Source organism: Nomascus leucogenys, chromosome 10 (assembly GCF_006542625.1).
Source record: "Nomascus leucogenys isolate Asia chromosome 10, Asia_NLE_v1, whole genome shotgun sequence".
Taxonomy (NCBI): domain Eukaryota; kingdom Metazoa; phylum Chordata; class Mammalia; order Primates; family Hylobatidae; genus Nomascus; species Nomascus leucogenys.
The window spans coordinates 2,847,807-2,869,284 of NC_044390.1; the positions used below are offsets into that span (position 1 = coordinate 2,847,807).

Consider the following 21,478-nt stretch of genomic DNA (forward strand, 5'->3'; position numbering starts at 1 on the left):
AATTTCAAGTACCTCATGCTCTAATGGCACCTCCTGTATTCTCAAGCTACTTTGTCTTGTAAGCAAATCTTCCCACCCTTTAATCCTGCTGCGTCCTTCAGCCATTTGAGCAGCAGCTTCCCACCCTTTCACCCCCTTCATCCCTTTCTTTTTGTTTTTTGTTTTGTTTTGTTCTTGTTTTCATTTTTGTTTTGAGACAGAGTTTCACTCTTTTTGCCCTGGCTGGAGTGCAGTGGTGTGATCTCAGCTCACTGCAACCTCCACCTCCCAGGTTTAAGCGATTCTTCTGCCTCAGCCTCCTGAGTAGCTGGCATTACAAGAGCTTGCCACCACGTATAGCTAATTTTTGTGTTTTTAGTAGAGATGGGGTTTCACCATGTTGGCCAGGCTGATCTCCCACCCACCTCAGACTCCCAAAGTGCTGGAAGCCACCGCACCCAGCCCCTCACTTTCTTTCTGACGTAGTTCAAATTCCATGGTTCTTGAGCGTCATTGCCTTCCACCTCACTCAGCATCCTTTCTCCTTATCACATTCTCTCAGCTAAATCCAACTCTGTTGCCACTTCAACCTCTGCCTCCCGGGTTCAAGCAATTTTCGTGCCTCACCCTCCCAAGTAGCTGGGACCACAGGGGTGTACCACCACACCCAGCTAACTTTTATATTTTTGGAAGAGACAGGGTTTTGCCACGTCAGCCAGGCTGGTCTCAAACTCCTGACATCACGTGATCTGCCAACCTCAACCTCTTACTTTGATATCTCGGCTCATGCCTGGAATCCCAACGCTTACTTTGATATTTAAATAGGCATTTCAAATACAGATTTTCTTGTGGCTTGGCTTAAACAAATTTCTAGGTCTGTTGTTAGAGTGGATCCATCTGACTCCTTCCTGCTTCCTTTACTGCTAAGCATGATAGACCAACCCATCTCCCACCTACCTGCAGTCCTTCAGCATCTTCCTACCTGTCCACACCTTCGCTTGCTACATGGAAAAGAGTGTAGAAGGGCAACTTTCATCTAGTTTGGATTGTTTTGTTTTCGTGTGTGTGTGTGTGTGTGTGTGTTTGAAGCAAAACATAGCTTTATTTTTTGATATATCACTTTTACTACAAGGGTAGACTTAACTCTTTTTAGTTTACTTAACTTTTAGCTTCAGGGATACGTGTTCAGATTTGATACACAGGTAAACTTGTGTCATGGGAGTTTGTGCAGATTATTTCATCACCCACGTACTAAGCCTAGTACCTCACAGATATTTTTATTTTTTCTGATCCTCTCCTCTGAATCTCAGCCCTCAAGTTGGCCCCAGTGTGTATTGTTCCCCTCTGTGTGTCCATGTATTCTCATCATTTAGCTCCCATCTATAAGTGAGAACATGTGGTATCTGGTTTTCTGCCCTTATGTTAGTTTGCTAAGGATAATGACAATCTAAGTCAGATCTTGTGACTCTGTCCTTTAATCTTCAGACCCTCAATGGCTTTCACTTTCATTCCAAATAGAATACACAGGCCAAGAATGATGGCTCAGTGAGAGAGACTTCTCTCAGTGGCTGCCCCGTAAGGAAGTAGAATACATCCTTTTCTTTCTCTATGACCTACTCTGATTCACTTTCTATAAAGAACTGATCATCCACTAGGCACATTATACGTTCAGCCCTGTCTTTACAATGCTAGAATTCCATCATATTTCTTCCAGTTCTCTGCTGTATCCCAGGAACTTCATACAATGCCTGAAAATAACAATATTTGTTAGTTGAAAGGTGGTTAGCAAAATCCTCATTGAAGAAGAGAATATTGAGTGACAAGCTGAAGGAAGTGAGACAGCAAACCATGCAGCTATCTGGGGAAAGATCACTTATTTTTATTTTGCTTATTCTTTTTTTAGAGCTGGGTCTTGCTGTATTGTCCAGGCTGAAGTGCACTGGTATGATCATAGCTCACTGCAGCCTCGAACTCCTGAGTTCAAGTGATCCTCCCACCTCAGTCTCCCAAGTAGCTGGGACTACAGTCGTGCACCACCACTCCTGGATAGTTTAAGGAAAAAAAAATTTTTTTTTTTTTTTGAAATAGGGTCCCACGGAGAAAATCACTAAGTGGAGATGAAGGTACTAGACACTAAAGCAAAAATGTGCTTGTGGACTTGAGGGAGAGTGAGGAGACCAGGGAGGATGGTACAGAATGAGTAATGAATAGAAAGTTAGACCGGATGCAGTGGCTCCCGCCTGTAATCGCAGCACTTTGGGAGGCCGAGGCGGGTGGATCCCCTGAGGCCGGGAGTTCGAGACAAGCCTGGCCAACGTGGTGAAACCTGGTCTCTACTAAAAATACAAAAAGTAGCCGGGTATGGTAACGCATGCCTGTAATCCTGGCTACTCGGGAGGCTGAGGCAGGAGAATCACTTAAACCCGGGAGGGAGAGGTTGCAGTGTGCCAAGATCACGCCATTGCACTCCAGCCTGGGCGACAGAGCAAGACTCCATCTCAAAAAAAAAAAAAAAAAAAAGTAGACAGAGATACTTGAGAGCCAGAGCCTGTGGGGCACCCAAGGCTATGCAGAAAAAACATCAGACATCCTTGTAAATGTGATGGTAAGTTGAGCGTCTTGATCAGATTTATAAATATGATCGTACCCACATCCTGTGGTCAGGTGGGCTGCTTGATACCTGACTTACTGTTCTGAACCATCACCCTGGAAGCCACATGGAGATGAATGCAGAAGAGGAAGGAACTGCCTGCGCACAGCCCTTCTTGAATCTGTAAGCTTGCCCAAATTTGAACTCTGAGAAGTGGCGTAGGGAGAGAAAGGTTAGAAGCAGAGGCATCTATTTATCTCCAAGTAGACATCATCTCACTTGGTTGGGTCTGATTTTTTTTTTTTTTTAATTTAAAAGAGGGGATAGCTTAAACGGGGGAGCCTCTTTTCATTTCTGAATTCCTCTTCCAGCTTGATGAAATGTGATTTGCGAGCCAGCGAATGCGAAGAAATCGCCTCTCTCCTTGTCAACGGCGGGAGTCTGAGAAAACTGACCTTATCCAACAATCCGCTGAGGAGTGACGGGGTGAACATACTGTGCGATGCCTTGCTTCATCCCAACTGCACTCTTATATCACTGGTGTAAGTTGGCTTAGGCGAGCTCACCACGTAGAAGCTCAGACTGACTTGAATATCTAAGCACACGATCAAAGAGCAGTGGCGGGGAAAGGGACAGCAAAGCAAAGCAAAGCAGCCGAAAGCACAGGCTTTGGAGTTCAGTAGGTCTGGGTTAATACTCTGGGTTGACAGCTGATTTGCGAAACGTTGGCAAAAATGTTTCTGGATTTTTTTTCAACTTGTATTTCTCAAGCTGGGCAGTGGGGTCATAACACGACCAAACATACATCTTAGGAGAGAGAGTTAAAAGTGGTGGTCACGGCCGGGCGCATTGGCTCACGCCTGTAATCCCAGCACTTTGGGAGGCCGAGGCGGGCAGATCACGAGGTCAGGAGTTCAAGACCAGCCCGGCCAACACAGTGAAACCCCGTCTCTACTAAAAATACAAAAATTAGCCGGGCGTGGTGGCGGGCGCCTGTAGTCCAAGCTACTTGAGAGGCTGAGGCAGGAGACTTGCTTGAACCCAGGAGGCGGAGCTTGCAGTGAGCCGAGACTGCGCCACTGCACTCCAGCATGGGTGACAGATCAAGACTCTGTCTCAAAAAAAAAAGAAAAAATGGTGGTCACAACATTCCGAACACAACACCTAGGCCATAGCAACTGACTTTCTAAGAACAGGTAACTTACATTGTTCTCACAGTGAACACGTGACTGGGTGTCGTGTAGGATGAGATGTAACTGAGAACACAAAGACGAAAGCAAAGGAAAGGTTTGGTGCTAGGTTGCCTTGAGATCGGATTTTTTCCCCGAGTCTCCTTTCAAGAAGGTGGAAGATGGGTTCTCCCTGCAGGTGTACCTCCTGTGGGTTACTTGTAGGTAAGCTCTGTCTGCTCTGGGAAAGTGGCTAGAAAGGCAGACTTCTGGAAGGTTGGGGCGTGACAAACACGATGAAAGACGGCAAAAAAGTGGCAAAAGTGAGGCAAAAAGGTACAAAAACGAAGCGTGGGGATCTGTAAAACATGGTCAGAAAACAAAACAGTAAGTAGTTCGGTGTATTTAAGGACGCGATTCCCCGTTCACAATTCCAAATTCCAAAAAGACAAAAGAATGCAGTAGGTCATCTTTTGCTTTTGTTTTGCCCTTTTTTGGCCCCCTTTAGCCCTTTTTACCCCCTTTTTAGGACTTGCTAGATTCCAAAGCATAATACAAACCGATATAATATTGTTTATATTCTCTATATATTTTCTGTAAAAATACTTGTTTGATTGCAGGGTAACACCACAAACTCCTGTTCATATTATATAATATCGCATTATCTGTTTTTATTTATTTATTTATTTTTTGAGATGGAATCTCGCTCTGTCACCCAGCCTAGAGTGCAGTGGCATGATCTCAGCTCACTGCAAGCTCCACCTCCCAGGTTCACCCCGTTCTCCTGCCTCAGCCTCTCCGAGTAGCTGGGACTACAGGCGCCCGCCACCACGCCCGGCTAATTTTTTGTATTTTTAGTAGAGACGGGGTTTCACCATGTCAGCCAGGGTGGTCTCGATCTCCTGACCTCGTGATCCACCCGCTTCAGCTTCCCAAGGTGCTGGGATTACAGGCGTGAGCCACTGTGCCCGGCCATGTTTTTAAAATCTCAACTTGTTCTAGGATCTATCTGGCCCCAGATAAATCCAGTAAGTAATTGTCAATATGAGCTGATTTTGTTGTAAAAGAAGGTCTCACGAAAAAAGGGACAGACCATTGGTTCAATAATCAGACTCCAAATACGTATTTTTTTCATCTCATATCTACAAGTTTTTTGTTTCCTGCTAGATTTTTTCTTTTTTTTTTTTTCCACTGGTTCCAAGTATAATTTACATATCAGAAAATTCATCCACTTAAGGTGTACATTCGATGTTTTTTAATGCATATTTAGAGTTGTACAATACTACAATATAATTTTAGGACATTTTTATCACCTTAGATTGTTGGCATGGAGCTTTTCATAGCTCATACCTGTATTTAAAATAATCCAGATATACTAAGCAAAAAATGTTTGTTTTGGTAACTTAAGTAGGCAAGGAATTTCTAAGCCTAAGAACATGAAAGAAATCCCAGTAGTCTGAGGAAAACACCTGTAGAAGGCCAAATTTATGGTCGTGACCAAATCTGACAGCTGGAAAATAGTATGCAAATGAGTTGATAGCGCTGGTTTCTGTGAGGACAACAGGGAACTTCTCTAACTCATTCTCAGTCTTAACTGTTACTTATACATATAATTTAAAATAAGCACGCATTAGTACACAAAGGAAAACATAGCCCATTTCACTTGTCAAACCCAAATTAAAATAACTACATATACATTTTCTGATCATTTTAAAGCACAAAAACCATTCTAAGCTTGCAGCTATGCAAAAGCAAGGAGGGGCCAGGTTTGGTCTGCTGCCAACCTCTGGTTTAGCCTACCCTTTTCCCATACCAGAGCCAGGATTCAGTATTTCCAACCAATAAATTGGTTATTTTCAACCTTTTTTTTTTTTTTTTTTTTTTTTTTTTGAGACAGTTGCCCAGGCTGGAGTGCAGTGGTGCAATCTCGGCTCACTTCAACCTCCGCCTCTCCAGTTCAGGCAGTTCTCCTGCCTCAGCCTCCCAAGTAGTTGGGACTACAGGTGCACACCACCATGCTGGCTAAGTTTTGTATTTTTAGCAGAGACGGGGTTTCACCGTGTTGACCAGGCTAGTCTCGGAGTCCTGAACTCAGGTGATCCTCCCGTCTCCCCCTCCCAAGGTGCCAGGATTACAGGCATGAACCACCATGCCCGGCCTATTTCCAACTTTTTAACCCATTCCCTGTTTTGGAAAAAAGTGCAGCTCACTGCCAGTGCAGTATTCCCAGGGCAAACAGAAAATGGGTTAAAAAAAAATAGAGGTTTGGCCGGGTGTGGTGGCTCACGCCTGTAATTCCAGCACTTTGGGAGGCCAAGGCAGGCGGATCACTTGAGCCCAGGAGTTCAAGACCAGCCTGGGCAACACAGACCCCTATCTCTATTTAAAAAATTATTTAAAAATAAATAATGGAAAAAAAGATAGAGGCTGGAAATCCAGATTAGGACTGAGTAAACTTCCACCTACTGGCAATGAGCTAAACCTGGACAGACAAAACGGGATACCACAAAATGGGCTTCTGGTGTGCCGTCTGTCTTCACTTTTTCCCAGTTTATAAAATCTTCAACAATTCCTATATTCACTTATAAATAACAAAGTAACTCTTTCAAAGTGAGTTTTTAAACTGAAAATCTTAAGATTTAATTTAGCCACATATACTTCATCAAATGATGGGAGAAACCATGTTCCAGAAATAACTTCTATAAGATGATTCCGTTAGTGGAAGTTGGAGTTAGATTTTTCTCATGCCCTGTTCTGCATCATCCGTTCTATATTTCGCCCTCTGCACTATTTGGGGTACTTCTAATGTCCTTTTCCAAATAAGAAAGTCATTGGTAGAGATCTGGGGCAATGGCGGTAGAAGGCATCGAGGCGCTTGTGGGCGTGGGGTGGGTGGTCTCAGGTGCTCCCCTCCTGGCGCTCACACTGTGTTACTGACTCATTCTTCTCTCTGTGTGTGTGGTCCCCGTGCAGGTTAGTCTTCTGCTGTCTCACTGAAAATTGCTGCAGCTCCCTTGGAAGAGTGCTTCTGCTCAGCCCAACTCTAAAACAACTAGACCTGTGTGTGAATCACTTAAAAAATTACGGCGTGTTGCATGTGACGTTTCCCTTGATATTTCCAACCTGTCAGTTAGAGGAGCTGCAGTAAGTCTCCCACAGTTGTCCTGGATGACCGTGTTTCTACTGCATAAGGGCTTGGGTGGTGGGGTTGGTGACAGGGATAAGATTCCAGTGATGGCATCATGGGTGACAGGGGTATGGGAGCATGGGCTCCCCAGAGTAGGCGACATGAAAGCATGGTAAGATTCATTGGCAAAACCTTTTAGCTCAGAAGGAGCAGAGTTCACAAAATCCCTCAGATCCTTATCACACGGAGAAGGGTGCCTGGGCCGGGCCCCTCCCCCTGCCCCCGGGTGGACGTAGCATGGGAAAATGCCACAGAGAAGGGACTCAAAGATCCCGCCCTGGCCTGGCTTACAGTTTCTGAGGCAGTGAATATCTTTTGGGGTGGATGATCATAGGGGCATCTTTCTGTTGGGAAATAGCTTTATTGGAAAAGGGATGCATTGGGGGAGGTGGCCATATCCAAGCCACTGGTACCGGCCAGAGACGTCCAATTTAGGCATGATGCAATGGCCTCTGACTGAACTTCCAGGAAAAAATAGGTAACAAGCCACTACAGCTTTCTGAGTGTGCCTCATCAATAATGCTGAATAATCAAACTTCTCGTATTTTCTCAGAAGTAATGACTCTCCCACTTGCCTGAAAAAAAAAAAGTTTAAAAAATTCCTTGGAGTTGTTTAATTTTTGAACTCTCTTGAAAATGTTCTACCTCAAATGTCTTTTTTTTTTTTTGGCTCAGAAATACGAGAAACTGATAACCTAAAAGCATCTCCTGTTTATAAAATGGCAACACTGTGGCTTGTGAGCTCCTGAACTGAAGTGCTTACTAGACTGTATAAGAATATGCTCAGCCCTATGGTATCTTAAGTTTATTTCCGTCTTGTAGTTATAAGTTAAATCCATGCTACCGTTGTAATTCGGTACAAATGGGCAGGTAAAATAGGAAATTGTAGGGATATCTTTTCTTTCTAGAATCTTGCTCCTTTGACAAGGCAGTTTAGGGAAAACTGCCTTGGGGAAAATAATATAACCCACCCTCCCTTTTTTCTCATGGCCCTTAGTTTGTACTTACTAGGTTGAGACAAATTCACTCATGCTGTAGAACAGGGGTTAGAAACCTTTTTCTATAATGGACTAGACAGTAAATACTCTGGGCTTTGTGGGCCATAATGTCCCTGTCACAACTTTTTTTTTTTTTTTTTTTTTTTTTTTTTTTTTTTTTTTGAGATGGAGTCTCGCTCTGTCGCCCAGGCTGGAGTGCGGTGGCGCGATCTCGGCTCACTGCAAGCTCCGCCTCCCGGGTTCACGCCATTCTCCTGCCTCAGCCCCTCCGAGTAGCTGGGACTACAGGCGCCCGCCACCACGCCCGGCTAATTTTTTGTATTTTTAGTAGAGACAGGGTTTCACCGTGGTCTCGGTCTCCTGACCTCATGATCTGCCCGCCTCGGCCTCCCAAAGCGCTGGGATTACAAGCGTGAGCCACCGCGCCCGGCCCCTGTCACAACTATTTTTAACTCTCCCATAGCTCAAGAGAGGCCATGAAAGATGTCGAATGGGTGTGGCTATGTTCGAATACAACTTTAGAAATAGAAAACAAAGTTGTCTAGATTTGGCTCCCAGACCACAGTTTGAACCTTGCTGTAGGCTCCAAACACATTCTTCTGTCATCCTTCAAAAATTTTCTCAAGTATAACTGTCCATTTTGTCTATTACCTACCCAAACCTGGGTAGGGACCCCCTCTCTGAGCTCCCATAGGGCATGTGAAACCCCGCATTATTTGTCACCCTTTATTTTCCTCTAAGTTTGAAAGCATGGATGTGGTTGGCACATCATTAATGCTCTATATATTTCACAGACAGAGGTTTGCTGTACTGCCCGGCCCAGTCTCAGACTGCTGGGCTCGAGTGATCCTTCTGTCTCAGCCTCCTGAGTGGCTAGGACTACAGGCATGCACCACCCAGCTTTTATAACTACTAAATGAAAAATAGGATTTTCTGGAATCTGCTTTAATATCTGATTATTCAGTATTTAATATACATTCTGTAACAAAGGTAGAATGTATGTTAAATGTCAGGCACTCCTCTAGGCCGCTGGGATGCATCAATGAACAGAATAAATATCCATGTATTAATGGATCTTGTATTGGCACTGGGGGAGATGGGAAATAAAACATGAGAAACTTATGTATTGTTAGACCAGAGGTCAGCAAACTATATTACCCAGGGGCCAAATCTGGCCCTCTGCCTGTTTTTTATAAAGATCTTACTGGAACGTAGACATTCATCTACACGTGTTTCATGCATGCATTTGTGCTGCAGTGGCAAAATTGAGTAGTTGTGACAGAGGCACCATGGCCAGTGAAGCCTAAACTATTATCTGGCCCCTTATAGAAAAAGGCTGTCAACTCCTGTATCAGGCAGTAAAAAGTGCTATGGAAACTTTTTTAATTCAATACTAAGGGCACATAATCAGGAGTGCTGAGGATAGGGTATGGCCATCTCTAAACAAGGTCAATGTCACCTCATTGACAAGGGGACATTTGAGCAAAGACTTGGAGAAGGTTGTGGATGGCGTCATACAGATCACTAGAATGGGGCTTGCAAGCAGAATGAATAGTCGGTGCAGAGCCGTTAACATAGAAACGGCCAACTATGCTCGAGAATCAGCATGAAGGCCAACGTGGTGAGGCAACGAAGTAGGATTGTAGGAGTAGATAATGGGGGAGATGTGAATGGAAAAACAAGATGGCAGGTCACGTGGGAGAACATGGACAATCGTGAGTACTTTGCTTGCTTTGAGAAGAAGGACTATTTGGTAAAATTTTCTTTATAGAAAGAATGTATTCAGCCCTTCTCAATGTTGGCTTTTGACATGAGTACTGAAAGGCAGAAACGTGAATGTCAGAGGATGTTGCCTAACATAATTCTTCAGAATCCAAGCTCAGGATCGCAAAGGTGTAGGTTGAATGTATGTGGCTTCCCGGGACAAAAATGCTTAAAACATTCTGGCCTCAGTTTCCTTGTTTGTAAAACCAGGATAAGAGCCCTGTGATCACTGAGTTTAATGTGCATTAGGAGTTTTGAACAATACCTGGTATGTTGTAAGTGACCTGTAGATGTTAACACCGCTCTTGCTTCTGTAACCAGTCCCTTATTCATGAATGTCACAAGACGGGTCCAAGAATGCTTAATGCTCTGTGAAATAAACCTTTGGAGACAGGTGGTCATGACTCTAGCTCATGTTTCTGTTTTGCAGTCTGTCTGGCTGTTTCTTCAGCAGCGATATCTGTCAATATATTGCCATAGTTATTGCTACTAATGAAAAACTGAGAAGCCTGGAGATTGGGAGCAACAGCATAGAAGATGCAGGAATGCAGCTGCTATGTGGTGGTTTGAGACACCCCAACTGCATGTTGGTGAATATTGGGTAGGTGCCTGGTGGAGAAAGATCCCTGCCTTTAGCTAGGAACAGCTGAAGAAAAGCACAAGAGGAAGTGGATTGGGAAATACAATACCTCGGACATAATGGTCTAGTGTTTGAAATGGGGCTTTTATTGCACAGTTAGTTCTTTTGCCCAAAACTTGGAGGGATCTAGTAGATGTCCAGTTCTCACCCATCTCAGCTGCCATTTTTCCTCAAGGATTTGGCCCTATCTTACCTGTGCATATTCGTTGCAGGCTAGAGGAGTGCATGTTAACCAGCGCCTGCTGTCGATCTCTTGCCTCTGTTCTTACCACCAACAAAACATTAGAAAGACTCAACTTGCTTCAAAATCACTTGGGCAATGAAGGAGTTGTAAAACTTCTTGAGAGCTTGATCCGCCCAGATTGTGTACTAAAGGTAGTTGGGTAAGTTGCTTATTTTCCTTGGTGATGGGGAATTTTTTTTTTTTTTTTTTTTTTTTTTTTTTTGAGAGACAGAGTCTCACTCTGTCGCCCAGGCTGGAGTGCAGTGGCGTGATCTTGGCTTATTGCAACATCTGCCTCCCAGCTTCAAGCGATTCTCCTGCCTCAGCCTCCTGAGTAGCTGGGACTACAGGTGCCCGCCACTACACCCGGCTAATTTTTTCTATTTTTAGTAGAAATGGGGTTTCACCATGTTGGCCAGGATGGTCTCAATCTCCTGACCTCATGATCCGTCCACCTTGGCCTCCAAAAGTGCTGGGATTACAGGCGTGAGCCACCGTGCCTGGCTATGATGGGGAAAATTCTGTGTTAAGATGATCTAGGACCTATGAGATGATGAGAAACCCTCTTGCCAGTTTCAAATACAAAAAAAAAAAAAGTCGTTCCTCTTGGGAGATTGAAAATGTATGCCTAGTTCTTAAAGCAGAGGATGTACTCAATGGTGAGTAAAAGATGACAGTTGATATTATACTTGATATAGACAAAAAGAGTTCTATGTTTGAATATTTTCTATTTTCTTTCCTCCATTTGGATGTGCCCCTCATTAGTAGAGAATAAAAATAGGCAATTCTCAGTCTATTTCATGTTCCCAAATCCATTAGATTCCTCTCATAAAGCAAAAGTTCTCTTCCTTTCTGTGTTAGCTAACTGTTGCCAAGTATGTCACCACCAACTTGGATTAAATGACACATTATCTCACAGTCTGTGAGTGTCAGGACTCCAGCTTAGTTGGTCATCCTTGAGATCTCTCATGAGGCTGCAGCCAAGATGTCATCCAGGGCTAGGGTCAAATCTGAAGGTCTATCTGGGAAAGGAAAAATCAGCCTGCTTGTAAAATCATGTGGTTGTTGGCAGAATTCAGTTCCTGTAGTGCTGTTGGGCTAAGGGTCTTAGTACCTTGACAGCTATTGGCTCAGTTATCGGCAAGAAACACTGAAAAGACTCGCTCTCCAACTCTCGAACAGCAACTCTTTGTCAGGTTTTTCAAGGCAATAGAGTTGTTAGCAAGGCAGAAGTAGCAATTCTATGTAGGCTCACCAAAAAAGTGACATCTTACCATATTTGCCTATTGGATAGAAGCAAATTTGGCCAGGTGCTCTGGCTCATGCCTGTAATTCCAGCACTTTGGAAGGCTAAGGCGGGTGGATCACTTGAGGTCGGAAGTTTGAGAACAGCCTGGCCAACATGGTGAAAACCCATCTCTACTAAAAATACAAAAGTTAGCCCGGCGTGGTGGTGCATTCCTGTGATCCCAGCTACTCAGGAGGCTGAGGCACGGGAATCACTTGAACCCGGGAGGCGGAGTTTGCAGTGAGCCGAGATTGTACCACTGCACTCCAGCCTGGGCGACAGAGCAAGACTCCGTCTCAAAGGAAGCAAATCACAGGCCTTGCCTACGCTAGAGGCGAAGATGATACAAGGGTGTGATTGATACAAGGTGAGGATTGTTAGAAGCCATTTAGAAGCTGCCTGTCAGCTTCCATTCAGACTGTCACATATGTAGAAAGGTCTGGCAATATCTAGCATTCCGTTTCTACCTGCCTCATTTAAAGGAAAATCATTCAGGTTACTGAGCATTCAATTAGAGACTAAGTATAAGCATCCTGGTGACCCATTGAAAAATGCAGGCGGGGCAACTCATTTCCCAGTCATGTCCAATTTTCCTCAAATGGAAAATGGGGATAATTATCTCAGAACTCTTAAAGATTAAATGAGATCACAGACTCAATATGCTGGAGACCCTACTATGAGTTATTTTCTCTTGTCATCTCTAAATAATTTTTTCATCAATATGGATATTGAGTCAAACTTTCAGATGCATAGAAAAACCCATAAACATCACAAATTTTCCAAATTGCTTATTCTCTTTATTTCCCCCCCACCCCAGGGCTCTTTTCACCTTCAAATATATAATGTATTTATTCTATTATCTAATTCCTTCCACTAGAACATGAGCTCCATGATGCCAGGGATATTTTTCCTTCAGTATTATAGGTGCTCAAAAAAAAGTAAACTGCAGAAATGACCATATTTCAGGTTATAAAGGTATTTGTGCCTACATGCTAATTGGGACACTCACATGCAAAGAGGGCACAAAATAAGTGGCTGAATTCCCCTCTTTGATTTGGAGAAAGAAACGTGAGCATGGGCTGTGGTGTAAGTGTGCCTGTGTTCTCTAGCTATGTAAATTTTTTTTTTTTTTTTTTTTGAGATAGGGTCTTGCTCTGTCACTCAGGCTGGAGAGCAGTGGTGTGATCATGGCTCACTGCAGCCTTGACCTCCCAGGTGCAAGTAATCCACCTCAGCCTCCCAAATAGCTGGGACCACAGGCAAGCACCACCACACCTGGCTAAGTTTTTGTATCTTTGGTAGAGATGGGGCTTTGGCATGTTGCCCAGGCTGGTCTCAAACTCCTGAGCTCAGGTAATCTGCCTGCCTCAGCCTCCCAAATTGCTGGGATTAGACATGGGTCACTGCGTCCAGCCTGTAAACATATTTTAGTTGGAAACTTTGACCCTCAGTATTGGAACCTATAAAGTCTTGAATGGCATCACCCATTGTGAGGATGTAATGTGAGATGCATGGAAAGCATTGAGTGCATAGTAGTGTTGGTTACTACTAATATTACTTCAAACAGTTCTCCCAGTGGAAATCTTGTCTTACATTCTAATACTTAATGGAGAAATCGCTATCTCAGGGTTTTCAGTCTGGAACAGATTTTTGTTTCCTCAGAGATGGCTTGAGATACTCCCAAGAATGCCCAAAGGATGCCATATGGGGAATTAGTCATTGATGCAACAAAGCTGAGGCCTCACATGTAGCATTAACGGAGTTCTCTCTCTGTTTTCCTTCAGGCTTCCATTAACTGGCCTGAGCACACAAACCCAGCAGTTGCTGATGACTGTAAAGGAAAGAAAACCCAATTTGATCTTTCTGTCTGAAACTTGGTCTTTAAAGGAAGGCAGAGAAATTGGTGTGACACCTGCTTCTCAGCCAGGTTCAATAATACCTAATTCTAATTTAGATTACATGTTTTTCAAATTTCCCAGAATGTCTGCAGCCATGAGAACGTCAAATACAGCATCTAGGCAACCCCTTTGATCATGTTCTACGTAAACAGTATTTGTTATAAATTACTACCGTGACTGGAATGCAAGAGAATGAGGACTATAATTTTCCTATTTGATGTGTGTGTGTGTGTGTGTGTGTGTGTGTGTGCGCGCGCGTAAGCTTGATCCAGTCAACCACTTCAAATTCCTACACTGTCTCAAGAGTATTAAAAGGATTATATGAAGTAATAAAGGATAAAATGCATTGGAAAAAGCTGTGAAGCATGATGCATCAGTGGGCGTTGTGGAGTAACACTGAAAAAACTATGATCCTTTCATGGTTTGTTTCTTGTTTTTGTTTTTTCTGAGTTTTGTTTTTTGTTTTTGTTTTTGTTTTGGTCTAGGGAGAGTTGTTAGAAGTAGGGAGAGTTGTTAGAAGGTAACCCTAGGAATCCTTTGAAATGAGATCCTCATCTCACCTTCCCTCCTGACTTTGTATTCCTGCTGCACCCTGTTCATCCCGGATCTACCTAACACCGTAACTGGCATTCATTTCCGTATCTCCCCCTCTCTTAGCCAGCTCTGCTCACAAACTTGTGCGTGTTCCATGGGATGAAGGGTGACTTCTCTAAGCTGTGGAGAAATGTCAGAGATGTGTGGCCTCAGAAAAAGCCTCTCCTTTTCACCTTCTTTCAGAAGAGGGAGTTGAACTGGGCATCCTCTGATAATGTTTCCAACCCTGACTGTATTTACAATGCCCCATTGCTAAGCATCTGGTTGCTGTACCTGATAGGCCTCCATAGGTGAGGGGAACATACTCAAGTTGGGTAGGTTTTAGGGTCTTTATGTGCTGAAAATTTTTTTTCTTTTTTTTTTTTTTTTTTTTTTTTTTTGAGGTGGAGTCTCGCTCTGCTGCCCAGGCTGGAGTGCAGTGGTGTGATCTCAGCTCACTGCAGCCTCCGCCTCCCGGGTTCAAGCGATTCTCCTGCCTCAGCCTCCTGAGTAGCTGGGATTACAGGCACCCCCCACCACACCCAGCTAATTTTTATATTTTTAGTGGAGATGGGGTTTCACCATGTTGGCCAGGGTGGTCTGGATCGCCTGACCTCAAGTGATCCTTGCCTCGGTTTCTAAGGAGAACTGTCCTAATTTCTCCCTTTGACAGTGTTTCTAGGACACAGGGGTATACAGTAAACTGTAGGGTCCAGCCCCACAGGGTCGGTGGCCTTCTCCCTGTGTGCGGCGACAAGAGAGTGTAGAAATAAAGACACAAGACAAAGAGATAAAAGACAGTTGGGCCCGAGGGCCCACTACCACCAATGTGTGGAGACCGGTAGTGGCCCCGAATGTCTGGCTGCGCTGTTATTTATTGGATACAAAGCAAAAGGGGCAGGGTAAAGAGTGTGAGTCATCTCCAATGATAGGTAAGGTCACGTGGGTCATGTGTCTACTGGACAGGGGGCCCTTCCCTGCCTGGCAGCTGAGGCAGAGAGAGAGGAGACAAAGAGAAAGACAGCTTACGCCATTATTTGTGCATATCAGACTTTTAGTACTTTCACTAATTTACTACTACTATCTAGAAAGCAGAGCCAGGTGTACAGGATGGAACATGAAGGCGGACTAGGAGCGTGACCACTGAAGCACAGCATCACAGGGAGACGGTTAGGCCTCTGGATAACCGTGCACGAGCCTGACCGATGTCAGGCCCTCCACAAGAGGTGGAGGAGCAGAGTCTTCTCTAAACTCCCCCGGGGAAAAGGAGACTCCCTTTCCCGGTCCGCTAAGTAGCCGGTGTTTTTCCGTGACACTAACGCTACCACTAGACCACGGTCCACCTGGCAACGGGCGTCTTCCCAGACGCTGGTGTTACCACTAGACCAAGGAGCCCTTCTGGTGGCCCTGTCTGGGCATAACAGAAGGCTCGCACTCTTGTCTTCTGGTCACACCTCACTATGTCCCCTCAGCTCCTATCCCTGTATGGCCTGGTTTTTCCTAGGTTATGATTATAGAGCGAGGATTATTATAATCTTGGAATAAAGAGTAATTGCTACAAACTAATGATTAATGATATTCATATATAATCATATCTAAGATCTATATCTGGTATGACTATTCTTGTTTTATATTTTATTATACTGGAACAGCTCGTGTCCTCGGTCTCTTGCCTCGGCGCCTGGGTGGCTTGCCGCCCACAGTAAACCTGAGCATTCTGGTCCCACACTGAGCCAGGAGCTCAAGCCAAGCACCTGGCTCAATGTGCCACTGTCTTGGTCCAGCCGGGGCATGGATGGTGTGGCTCAGAGCCAGGCAGGGGTAAACCTATTTTGCCCAATGCTATTGCTCACCCTCAGCTCTGAGCTCTTCTCCTGTTTGAGATCTTTGTGTTCTGCCTTTTGCTCTAAATGTACAGAAGCACTCACTGGGGTGGTCTTGGCAACAGGCTCTGTACAGGGAAGTGTCAGTCACCATAAGCTGGGGCACCTGAGTCCCTAGTTAGAGACAGGCTCCTGGACCTGATCTCCCCACAGAGATGTCATGATCATGTCATCTGTAGTATCTCTCAGTGACATTGGCGCAGTGAGTCTGGGGCTTCTCTGATGAGAACATTTTATTCCCAATGCAAAACCTCCTCAGCCACTTCTGATAAATGCAGCTTCTGGAAATGATGTGAAGATCCTGATGAGTAGCAAAATAACTGGCTAAAAGTGTTTTCTATGTTCCTTTACAAAACTCTGACTTCAGAATCAAGTCATAATGAGCTGTGGAAGGAAACCTTGAAGGTGAATCAAAGTATCTCTTACTGTAGTTTCAACTGGACATGTTCTTCGATTTTTCTGACGTGTTTTTAAAATAAGATCATCACATTTTTTTTTTTTTTTTGAGACAGGGTCTCACTCTGTCGCCCAGGCTGATGTGCAGTGGCACGATCACAACTCACTGCGGCCTTGACTTCCTGAGCTCAAGTGATCCTCCCACCTCAACCTCCCTAGTAGCTGAGACCACAGATGCACGCAACCATGCCCCCCTAATTTTTTGTACTTTTAGTAGAGAAGGGGTCTCACCATATTGCCCAGGCTGGTCTTGAGCGATCCGTCCAACTCGGCCTCTGAAAATGCTGGGATTACAGGTGTGGGCCACTGCGCCCGGCCAGACTATCACAATTTAAGGAAACCTCTTGTTTTCCCATGACTGAAAATTCTGAAGTCATTGAAGCCATCTTCCCACCTCAGTATTGTGTATCCTTAATGTCTCCATACTCCATGGCATATTGTAATTGGTCATCTAGGTTACCTGTATAGCCCTGCCTCCTGTGCCTCTCCTTGGAGAAACAGACTTCCCTTCTTTACTCTAGATAATTTGCACTAAGAGGAAGCATTCCTACAAATAGAGAAAAGCCCTATTTAGAGCATATAGAGCAATAATATCAGAATTTCAAAATTTGGTTTAAAATTAATGGAGTGATTCCACTGTAAGTTTCAAGGTAGGGAATTTTAAAAGTAGTCTTTGGTAAAGCAGGAATTAAACTGGGAAATAACTGTCAAAATCAACCTTTGTGGAAAATTTGAATCTAATAATTTACAACCTCCAGGGGAACCATGAGTGAAGAAGGAAGCTGCTTAATTTCAGGAAGAGAGTTGTGGCTTTTTTTTTTTTTTTTGACGGAATCTCGCTTTGTCTTCAGGCTGGAGCGCAGTGGCACGATCTCAACTCACTGCAAGCTCCTCCTCCCGGGTTCAAGCGATTCTCCTGCCTCAGCCTCCCAAGTAGCTGGGAATACAGGTGCCCGCCACCACGCCCAGCTAATTTTTGTATCTTTAGTGGAGATGGGGTTTCACCATGTTGGCCAGGGTGGTCTGGATCTCCTGACCTGGTGATCCGCCCGCCTCGGCCTCCTAAAGTGCTGGGATTACAGGCATGAGCCACCGTGCCTGGCTGAGTTGTGGCATTTTAACTCACCCACCTACTCTTACCCACTCTGCAGCTTGATCAGGCTACTGAGAACATGGCGTCCCTCACTCTCAGGCCAGGGTGCTGATGCCACAGGATGAAGAATCTTTGTTCTCAAAGAATTGTGGTTGTGTGCCTCCATCTATCTTAGTGTTTCCTTGAAGGGTTGGCTCAAGGGCTTGCCTTTATTTCACCCTTTTTAGATCTACACAGACTAAAGCCGATTTCTTGGGGGTGCCAGTGTCATTAAAAGCACACAAAGACAAATATACTTGCTGAAGTGGCCTGGGTAAGGGATAACAGGGAAAACAGATGACAGAATGAAAAGCCTATTAAGGAAGAGTCGGGGGGAAGAATTACATGAGATAATGAGGGCTTTGAATAGCACTGAGGTATACCAAGGATTGAGTCCAATCATACATGCCCATGCAAGGTTATAAAAATCTGAGAAACCGTATATTTTACCTCTGATGATCCTGAGGCTCCATGCAAGCAGGAAATGAAGGCTGAAATGAGAGTTGTAAAAATCCTGGCTAGTGAACTTGGAGGCGGAGGTTGCAGTGAGCGAAGATCGCGCCACTGCCCTCCAGCCTGGGCGACAGAGCTAGACTCCATCTAAAAAAAAAAAAAAAAAAAAAAAAAATCCTAGCTAACCCCCTAGAGGGATCCCATGGCAAAGAGCTTGAGAGAATTTTGTGTTTGGGCTCGGGCATTTTTTTTTTTTCATTTCCATCAAATTGTTAGTAGACCAGAAGGCAGAGACTTCAGTGGGCACACAGGAAAAAGTAAAACCTTTTCACAGTTTACAAAGGTTCAGACAAAACAAAAAATGAAAACAAAAACAGAAGACTCCAACTCACAACCGGCAGCAACAGAAAAGCCTGCTCAGGGTTGAAAATTTGATTTCCAGGGTTTGCCACACAAAACGTCCACTTTTTCGTACAACAAAATAGGAGGCACGCACACAAGAAAGTATAATAGTCGTAAGAAAAAATAACGCTGTGAGCAAGCCAAGACATTGGGCTTCCTCTCCAAATGCTAAATTAAATATGCACAAAGAACTCAAGAAAACCAAGGGCAGAAGAACGAAAATAAACCAGAGGAATAACTCCTCATCAAATAGAGAACATGAATAAAGAGGAAGTTTAAGAAGGAACCAGTAAGCAATTTAAGGGCATTAAAGTACAATAACTGAAAGGAAAATTCACGAGAGAGTTTCAACAGAACTATTTTTTATTAAAAAAATTTTTTGAGATCTCACTAAGGTAAAATGGAACATCTTGAACACGTAAAGTTTGATTCTTATTTAAATTGTCAGAATAATTGTATGTAATGGTTGTGTACATCATGGTGTTTTGCAATGTAGATGCATTGCCAAATGGGTAAATCTAGTTATGCAATATATGCATTTCCTCGAAAAGTTGTCATCTTTTTTATGAAAACACTGAAAATTGCCTCCCTTAGTATTTTTCAAGAATATTATACTATTAACTATTGTTGCCATGTTGTATTTATTTCTCCTGTCTAGCTGAAATTGTATGTATCTTGGCCAACCATTCCCTAACCCTCCCTCCTCACTGCCCCAGCCCCAGCCCCAGCCCCAGCCCCAGCCCCAGTCCCGGCCCCGGCCCCTGGCAACCCCATTTTGCTCTCTAGCTCTTTTTTTCCCTTCTTTTTTTTTGAGACGGAATTTCACGCTGTCCCCCAGGCGGGAGTGCAATGGTGTAATCTCAGCTCACTGCAACCTCCACCTCCCGGGTTCAAGTGATTCTCTTGCCTCAGCCTCCCGAGTAGCTGGGATTACAGGTGTGCACCACCATGCATGGCTAGTTCTTGTATTTTTAGTAGAGACAGGGTTTCACCGTGTTGGCCGGGCTGGTCTTGAACTCCTGACCTCAGGTGACCCGCCCGCCTCGGCCTCCCAAAGTGCTGGGATTACAGGCGTCAGCCACTGCACCCGGTCTTGCTCTCTAGTTCTGTGAGATCACTTTTTAAGATTCTCCATGTGAATGAGATCATGTGATAACTCTCTTTCTGTGGCTGTATGTTTCACTAAGCATAGTGTATTCCAGGTTCATTTCTGTAGATGCAAATGACAACTTTCTTCTTTTCTATGGATAATACTATTCCATTGTGTATATATGTCACATTTTCTTTTCTGTTTTTGAAGATAGGGTCTCACTCTGTAGCCCAGGCTGGAGTGCAGTGGCATGATCATGGCTCATGGCTCCCTGCAGCCTCAACTTCCTGGGGCTCAAGCAATCCTCCCAACTCAGCCTCCTAAGTGGCTGAAACCACAAGTGCAAACCAACACACCCAGCTAATTTTTTTTTTAATTATTTTTGTAGAGATGGGGTTTTGCTATGTTGCCCAGGCTGGTCTCAAACTCCTGAGTTCAAGCAATCCTCCCTTCTCGGCCTTCCGAAGTGCTGGGATTACAGGCTTGAGCCATCACAATGGGCTCTGTCTCTTCTTTCTCTACCTCTCTTGATTTTGCCCTGTCTTCCTTTTCTCTTGCTTACTCATTGTTTTAATTCATCCCTTCCTCACTCCTTCACTCTAGCTGAAGATTTACTACTTTGATCCTGAAAAAATGTGTCTTGAATTTTTAAAATTCTATATAACATTTATCCATTTTCTATTTCATTGACTACTACTGTAGTCTTTGTTTTGTTTTGTTTTTTACCTAATTTGCCACTGCATTTGCTCACTTAAAAATGGAAGCTAGATCGGCCGGGCACGGTGGCTCACTCCTGTAATCCCAGCACTTTGGGAGGCTGAGGCGGGCAGATCACAAGGTCAGATCGAGACCATCCTGGCTAACATGGTGAAACCCTGTCTCTACTAAAAAAAAAAAAAAAATACACAAAATTAGCCGGATGTAGTGGCAGGCGCCTGTGGTCCCAGCTACTTGGGAGGCTGAGGCAGGAGAATGGTGTGAACCCGGGAGGCGGAGCTTGCAGTGAGCAGAGATCAGGCCACTGCACTCTATCCTGGGCGACAGAGCAAGACTCCGCCTCAAAAAAAAAAAAAAAAAAAAAAAGGAAGCTAGATCACGGATGAGGGTATTTTCCTTGATTCTGTAAGTGTCTATTTCTATAAATTTCCCTCTAAGCCTCAACTACATCTACAAATGTTGTGATATTGTGCATTTACTTTCACTCAGCTTAAGGTGTTTTATAATTTCCTTTACAAGTTCACCTTTGATTTGTATTTTATTTTGAAGTGGTTGTTTAATTTTCATGTATGTGGAGATTTTACAGATTTCTTCTTGTTACTGATTTATAATTTAATTCTGTTGGCATTTGAGAACAGCGTGTATATTATTTCAATTTTCATGTCAATGTGATTTGTCTTATGGCCACATCTGTCTATGCTAGCGAATGTTCAATGTATACTGGAGATGAATGTGTGGTTTCCAGTTGTTGGGTAAAACTGAACACATACAGGCACATACTTTTACCAGTTTAACAGGCAGTGTTTCCTTGTCATTTAGAAAGTGAATTAATTTTGGGGGTCATATTTATATTATTATAGTTTATAACCTCCATAACACATTTACTTGATCTTACAGCAAAGCAAAAGAAAAACATTTGCAAATTCATCTGAAAATGTTATACGTTTATTGTAAAAGAAACATAAGCATGAGTTACAAAAAAAGACACTATATTTCATATGCAACTTTTCATCAGCAATACAAGTAGAGCTCAGAA

General features: G+C 43.8%; 1 protein-coding gene across 2 annotated transcripts in view; it reads left to right on the forward strand.

Moving 5' to 3' along the window:
• Positions 1–14,093, forward strand: part of NLRP11 (NLR family pyrin domain containing 11) — a 46,058-nt gene extending 31,965 nt beyond the window's left edge. For both annotated transcript variants that reach the window (XM_030821801.1, XM_030821802.1), the window contains 5 exons: positions 2,941–3,111; positions 6,712–6,882; positions 10,118–10,288; positions 10,540–10,710; positions 13,623–14,093. In XM_030821801.1, the coding sequence (XP_030677661.1) occupies positions 2,941–3,111; positions 6,712–6,882; positions 10,118–10,288; positions 10,540–10,710; positions 13,623–13,869 (931 nt within the window). In that variant the 3' untranslated portion in view covers positions 13,870–14,093. The remainder of the gene's footprint in view (positions 1–2,940; positions 3,112–6,711; positions 6,883–10,117; positions 10,289–10,539; positions 10,711–13,622) is intronic.
• The last annotated feature ends 7,385 nt before the right edge of the window (positions 14,094–21,478 follow it).